Raw genomic sequence first — 7,418 nt, 5'->3', positions numbered from 1 at the left:
TTCCCCTTCCCCTTCCCTTCCCTCTTGCCATTAGAAGAGGTGTAAAACAGTTTCTGTTAGTACAGGTGGTTGTTTTCATTTTTTCTGAGCAGATACAATACATGAAAAGTTTAAGCTTTTATATTTATAAATCAGTAAATCTTGTGAATTCCAAGACAGTATAATTACTTTTAAAGTATGCAGTAGCAAGAGAATCCTGTGCTGTTAAAAGGGTTCAGGATCTTGGAAGGCTGAGGGCTTGGCAGCTGTTTGTGGGAGAAAGCACTGCCTGTGAGTCTGCTGGATCTGCTATGGACTTACCCAGAGACTGACTGAACCAGCTGACAGAGAAGCCTTTTGTATCATGTATGGAGGCTGGCTTCATGATGGTGGCAGCTGAAGAGCAGGAGCATGCAAGTAACTTACTCGGTGGACTGGTTGTGTAGGGTTTTCATTTCAACCTATTCATTTTTCTGACTGATCAAAGGAAACTTTTTTTCATGGGGTGGATGAACCTGATAAAATGTTTTTTAACTTGGTGTTATGATTTTCTCAGTGTTTGATCTTGGCTTTTTTGGTTCTTTTTGTGAAGCAGGTCTGTCTGCAGTGTGTCTTAGATTGTCAAAAAGATGAAGCTTGTGCTTGTGAAGACCCTGTCTCCAGCTATTCTTACTTTTCTTACCACATAAAAGTATAAGAAAGTCTGCAGAAGGGCATCAGTCCTCTGAGAGCTGCTCAAGCTCTTAAGATTCTGCAACCTCAAGAACTAGTGGCAGCCTCAAAAGAATAAGCTGTCTATTTTCTCTGTTGAATAGGGATATTTTTTAATTTATTCTTTTTTTTTTACCTACTTTGTTTCTTTTATAGGTACGTGGTGAGGTAACAGCTATGGCATTCAACAAGGTGTGGTATACCATAGCCCTTGGACTTCTGCTGCCTTTCTCTTATGCCCATACGGACTTCTTCACTTCCATTGGTGAGACATGCTTTGGTGTATATGCTGCATTGGTAAAAGAACTTTTTGACAGCTATCAAAACTGATTCTGCAATGATGTGTTAATGGCATTCAAGGCTTTAACTGGTACAGAACTAAATCTACTTACTATTTCTCACAACCTTCTTTCTTTTGGGAGAAACATGTTTTGAGTTAAATCAATCCAGTTAGTCTAGTGACCCAGGCTTGTCCTTGTATTCATTATGTATTCTTATAGGTATTTGATTATAAGCAAAATTTTTGGTTGCACGTATGTAGAAGCAAGCAAAGTAGCTGTTAAGGGTACATAATGATGCCAGTATGTCAGCATAGTCTCTCTGGGGTTGTGATGGCTTGTGACACAGCTGAAGATGTGGGCTGTATCACTTCGTGATGAACCAGTTCAGCTGCCTGCTTGCAGGAAATGAAGCAATTATTGATTAATAGCAAAGTCTGTTAGGGGGCCCACTGAGGTCATGAAAGTAATTTTAAAAATAAAACACTGGCTTATTACTGTATATCAAGCATGATGGTTTTGTATATTTCTGTAGCTTTGTCTTTATGTGCTCTACATCATGTATGCTTGGATGAAAGATTACTTGGTTGCAATCTACTTCCTTTTCCAAATGAATCCTAAATTAGTTCCAATAATAAATATGTGATATTACATTAATTCCCATGGCAACAAGTTTGGTGCAACATGAGATTTCCTCCTTCAGAAAAAAATAAAAGGCAAGAAGCATTACTCAGATACTCCTTCAGGATTATTTAAGCAAATACAGAAGGACTATGGGAAAGAAAGGGTTGAAGAGAGGAAGAATACTTCTAATTCCCAGGTTTATAGTTTCTCCTTGTCTAATCAAACTAATTTGTTTTCTAGGTCATATGACAGACTTAATTAATACAGAAAAAGATCTGGTGGTATCACTGAAAGATTACATCAAAGCAGAAGAAAGCAAACTGGAACAGATCAAAAAGTAAGCAGCTTGTTTTGTAATGCTAGTAGTTAATAATTCGAATCCACCTTTATGTAAAAAGTGCTTCCCAAGGCTGATTGCATTTCTGGAATTCTCTTCTGAGGCAAAGCTTAAACCTGTACGTTTTGTTGGGTTTTTGTCCTAAGTTATTATCTCTGAGCCATTGGCTTGTTCTGTGCAGCTTTCTAATGATGAGATCTAATCAACCTGCTTTTTGTATGATACATTCACTTTAGGGTACCTGCTTGCTTGAGGGTGGTTTCCCAGCTTTCAAAAACGTATATGAATCTGTGCTTGAGAATGTTCAAATAGTTTTATATAGATGCATGAATTTTATTTTAGCATTTGTGTATCACTTTCTACTATCCAGGAAGAAAGATACTTCTGTCAGACTGTACTTATTTTTATCACTTAAAATATAGAGTTGGAATTGCTCTACTGGTTTGGAATGTTTTAGGTGTATTCTTTACAGCTACAAATTAAGACAGGAGCATGCCAATTTGATATCCAAAAGTGTGTAAATACAGCTTATCATATAAGCATTGCAGCTGTGTTTTTACTATATTAGAAGTGCTCACTGTCAGGACAGAAAACTTAAAAAAAAATGTCACAGATAGAAGAACCTGGAAAAAAAATGCTAAGGTCATTTGTCGGGCTCTGTACTTTGGCTGAAGAATATCGGCAGCTTGTGTTGACTTCAACTGAGTGGAAGTTTGTAATTAACTGAAATGCAGAGGATGGCTCATACCTTGTGGGTGGCTTGTGGTGGAGACTTCTATGAAACAGAAACTACGTGAAAGAAATCCTGCCCTTGTGGTTGTGTCTCATGGTTGCAGTGATTTTTCAGCTGCTCATTAGGTTTGATAGTCATGCAGTGTGAAATACATGATGGATTTAACCGCATGCAGTGTGAATGCACAATTTGTTGAAATGGCTTTCTTCAGTCTTTGGCTTGCTAGCAGCTAGAGTTGGTCCATGGGAGCACTTTGAGCACTCTGTTTTGGAGGGAACCCCTTACTCATGTTGCTGCTGGCAAGAACACAGAGGTGGGTGGTCGGAGCATAGGAAAACAGCTAAAGACAGGGTGGGAAGAGTGAATGCAGACAGTGGCACCTTTAACAGCTGTAAACATTTACCTGTCTCAGGTAAAGCAGGCAAACTGAATTCAGGCATACTAAATTCTGGAACAAGCCAAATGCTGGCTCATCTATAGAGTTCCCTCCAGGCTACAGTTTTTTCTTTTTGCTTTATATTGGTGTTGACGTGTGGTATTTGCTTTGGGGTGTGGCTTTTTTAACGTTAATTTGTCCTGGGTTTAGGGTGTTGCTACATGTCTTCATGTTCTAGATCTGCATTGTTTAGGTTAAAGAGAGGGGAAGTTTGCTTGCTTTGCAGACATGTAGTAGTATAGCGCTGGTGCTTATAGCATGACTGATGTGCTTCCTTACTTGAGACTGGAGCAGACTCCCCAGAAGTTTCCATTAAAACGATAGATGAACAACAGTAGTTGTTGAAAGGTGTACTTGTTTCAGTGTGTTGGAGTTGTGAATGGGTTATGTCAGTGGTGGTGTTAGAGAGCTTAGTGGAGTCAGAACTGTAGCACCAGAAATTCGATCTGGGCTCCTTATTTGGGAGTGTGACAACTACATGTTTGTTAATATAAGCTTCCTATATGGAAGCCAGTTTAGTGGTGGGAGGTAAGGGGCTTATAACAGATCTAAGAGTGTTTGTCTAAAGGTAAAATAATTTGATACAAGCGTTTAAAAATAAAAGATCAAAAATGCAGGTAAAGCTTGTTTTTGATTAGTCCTGCGTGAAAGCTCATAATGGAACTGCTGGCATACTGCACTGGGTATTTGAAGGAAGGAGTTCATTCAGCCATGTTCCAACAAAGACTGCAAGAACAACACAAGATCTAGGCTGCAGCTGGGGAAGAAGACTTAAAAAAAACCCCCAAACAACTCCTTTTGTTCTTTCTAGGAAAGCTTTATATATAGATAATGTAAAAGTTTGCAGTTTATATTGGGGTTTTTATTAGCAAAGACAGTTGAGTAGCTTGAAGTCAGTTTTACAGTGTATTGGCAGTCTTTTACAAGAGACTTTAATGAACGTATATTTTCACTATAGATGGGCAGAGAAATTGGATCAGTTGACAGATACTGCTACAAAAGACCCAGAGGGGTTTTTGGGACATCCTGTAAATGCATTCAAATTGATGAAACGGCTTAACACAGAATGGGGTGAGCTGGAGAGCCTGGTTCTGAAGGACATGTCAGATGGTAAGTGTGCCTGTGATAAGAACAAGGATCACATTATAATTGCATTTACTTGATTATGTCTTTCACATGTCATGGTTTGAATTAGATTTGTAAGTCTTCTTTTGAGGTGTCTTCATAAAAAATAATCTTAGAAGACCTGCCATTTTGTTGTCAGTGTGCTATAATTTGAGCTTTACAAGAATGTAGGACTGCGATGTTTAAGCTGAATAATCCCCTTGGTGCTTTAAATTTTGCAAGGGATCAGGGCTTGCTTCATTTATTCTACCATTTCTTGCAAACAAGTATTTTAGGAAATTTCATCTCTTAAGTATGGTAACTCTGTTGAAGAGTTAAAAAGGCAACAAACTCTTCTAGTGCAAGACTTGGGGTTGTCTTTGGGTATGATCAAGGGCTGTTCCTGCTAATATGCCCAGAGTTGTCTGACGATTCAAAACCTGAATGTTGGCAGTGACCAAACATTTGTGGAACTGATCTGAATTACTGTAGTAAACACTTCTACTTCAGCAAGAATAGAAGGTCTTCAGTAGGCAGTAGGATATAAAAAGTTGACTGTGAAAGACACTTAGCAGCAAGGAAGCTGGAATAATGACATATGACCTATGACAATCTTTCTCAACAACTAATACCAGGTCTAGGTTTTTAATAAGAAATGATAAAGTGTAGCTTTCAAGAAAGACCCAGGGTTAATCTCCAATAAGGATTCAGCACATTCAGCTTCCCTCTTGCTTCTGTGGGGGATGGAGTATGCCACCTGAAAAGGCTCTGCACTTGCCAGCCAGAAATTTGCACCAGTGCATCTTAAGTCCATCTTCCGAATGGGATGTGGGTGGACTGTTTTAAGAAAATTGTCGGGAAAAAGGAAAATACTGGGAAAGCATGGTAGTAAAAGAAAGGAGTGCAAGGATATAGTATTTTTTTAAAGCAGGAACACCTTTACATAAACTAATAAATAGTGTTATCAGGTCTGAATATTTAAAAAGGACTACTAGAGTGTGGCAAAAATCACAAATTTGGCCAGTAATTATTTTGGGGATGGTTTTGCAGCTGAGTGTTGCATACTGTACTTTATCTGGTTTTGTTCATGCTGCTTAGTTTTCTGCTGGTGGATATTAGATAAACTTAACAAACATCCTATTGGCATTGTCCTTAGTTAACACTGTGAAGCTTGTTGTGCTTCAGGATCTTGGGACAAAAGAGTTTGTTGAGTAGAAAAGTTACTTTTTTGAAAATGCCAGTGGCTGTCAGTATGTTCAATCTGAGGCCCTCCTGGTGGGCTTTGTTGTTGCTGTTCCTCTTTTGGCTGCTGGTTCTGCCTTTGTACCAGGATGCTGATTCTGCCCTCCTCAGCTGCCCATCTGGCTTTCCTGGAGTTCTGTTTCCCTCATCAGTGCAAACAGCCCATCAGCCTCTTGACTGTGCTGAAGCAGAAGGGAAAAATAGCATCAGTTCTCGCACCAAAGAAAGGATAATACAGTAGCTCTGCAGGAGGGCCCTTCAAGTAACAGCAGCAGTGTGTGTGTGATCACCAGAGGGGAGCAGGAACCTTTTATAACATGTGACTCTAATGACCAGGGAACAGTTCTTAGAATATTTTTTTCCTTTATAGAACCTGCTTGTCTTCTGTAAATGTCACCCTGGTGGTTCTTCAGAAAGCCACTAAGTTTTTCTTTTTGATTATTCTTTTGCTTTCTTTTCACATACACAAATATTTTAAAATGCTAACTTTTCAGCATGTGCCTTGACTTCAGAGTTGCATGAAGATGGATCTTTTAACCTTGTTTGTTTCTCAAGTTTCTGTGTAAATATGTTAATGTCCATGTCCACAGAAAGTAAGTAATTAGGTTCATAGTGGCTCCTTAGTTGCCTAAAGCCTTGTTAAAAGCTGTTTGCATTAGACATCAGGTTTGTTTTTTGTCTTTTTATTGGCCAGCCTTAATCTTTATACTGCTATTCTTAGCACTGTTTGTTTTTTCCTCTTGTAAATTATTTGTAAATTCCATGTTACTAAACGTAAAGCCTTTTGAAAGGCAGATTGAGTGGAATGTTTGCAAAAACTACCAATGTATTATCCAGTATATTATCTGTAATATTCTCCATGTGGAGGTGGTCTTTTTGCTGTACATAACTTTAAAAAAACCAAAACCAAACCAACAAACCCACAAATGCCAAACAATACAAAAACAAATCTATTAAGACAAGAATAGTTTCTCTGTGAAACCAAAGGGGTACTCCTGTCATTTAGAAACATGGTGTTTGTTGGTGCTCTGCAGGCTAATGGCTCTTCTTAAAATGTTAGCTTTCTGTGGAATAGGGAGTCATTTGATGCACAGAGTTCATAGAATTCTCGGAACCTTTAAAGAAGTCCAAGTGTTTCCTTGTCTTTCCCAGGCTTTATCTCCAACATGACTATCCAGCGGCAGTTTTTCCCAAATGATGAAGATCAGACTGGTGCAGCAAAAGCTCTCTTGCGGCTTCAAGATACGTATAATTTGGACACAGATACCCTCTCAAGAGGGAATCTTCCAGGTAAGACTCATGGATGTTATTTTCAGAAGACACTGTGAACCTCTATTAAATGTCCTGATGATAAATCATTTGGCTCTGTTCCATCTTGGTACGTTCACACCATGCAGTTAAACAATAGGAAAACATTTGAGCTAGCTAATACTTTATGAAAAGTAGTGTCATGTGGGTTGTTGAACATAGGTTGATGTAGGTGTCAGTTTTAATTCTGCCACATGTCAAGAGAGAGGAACTTGTTGCTTCAGGCTGTGCTGGTGAAGAGAAACCAGGAAGAGCTGACTCACTCTGACATACTGTTCAGGCTGCTGCTGTGGTGGTTCTGTTGGAAACTTCATCCACTTGGCTTCCCTGCCTGGTGGGCTTCCTTATGCCAGCACACTGTCCAAGTACCTGTGGATAAAACATGCTGCACAGAATGGAGGTTTCTTTCTGAATTGAGACTCTTTTATCCTGTCATTCTCCTTAATCTACTCACATGGTTATTTTCTGCTTGTGCTAGAACTTGAGACTTTCTGTTTAGTTAAGTCTGCATCTTTCTTCTAGTTATGGTAACATAATACAGTGTTAAAAGTTTTTATTAAAAAATGGATAGCAATTAAATCTTTGTATGGGTGAGGATTTTCCTTAAGTAGTTGTGCACTGGCAGATAAGTAGTTTTTCTGCACAATGTAATTCCTTTTAACAAAA

At 38.8% G+C, this 7,418-nt stretch overlaps 1 protein-coding gene across 1 annotated transcript in view; it reads left to right on the top strand.

The window, feature by feature from the left end:
* Nucleotides 1-860: 860 nt before the first annotated feature.
* LOC104411276 (prolyl 4-hydroxylase subunit alpha-1) overlaps nt 861-7,418 on the top strand; it is a gene marked incomplete at its 3' end in the record, with an annotated part of 14,708 nt that continues 8,150 nt past the window's right edge. The window contains exons 1-4 of the mRNA XM_010021659.1: nt 861-955; nt 1,833-1,929; nt 4,057-4,208; nt 6,597-6,734. Coding sequence (XP_010019961.1) covers nt 868-955; nt 1,833-1,929; nt 4,057-4,208; nt 6,597-6,734 — 475 coding nt within the window. The remainder of the gene's footprint in view (nt 956-1,832; nt 1,930-4,056; nt 4,209-6,596; nt 6,735-7,418) is intronic.

This window comes from Nestor notabilis, unplaced genomic scaffold (genome assembly GCF_000696875.1).
Source record: "Nestor notabilis isolate BGI_N333 unplaced genomic scaffold, ASM69687v1 scaffold36339, whole genome shotgun sequence".
Classification (NCBI taxonomy): domain Eukaryota; kingdom Metazoa; phylum Chordata; class Aves; order Psittaciformes; family Psittacidae; genus Nestor; species Nestor notabilis.
This window is presented reverse-complemented; position numbering and strand designations above follow the sequence as displayed.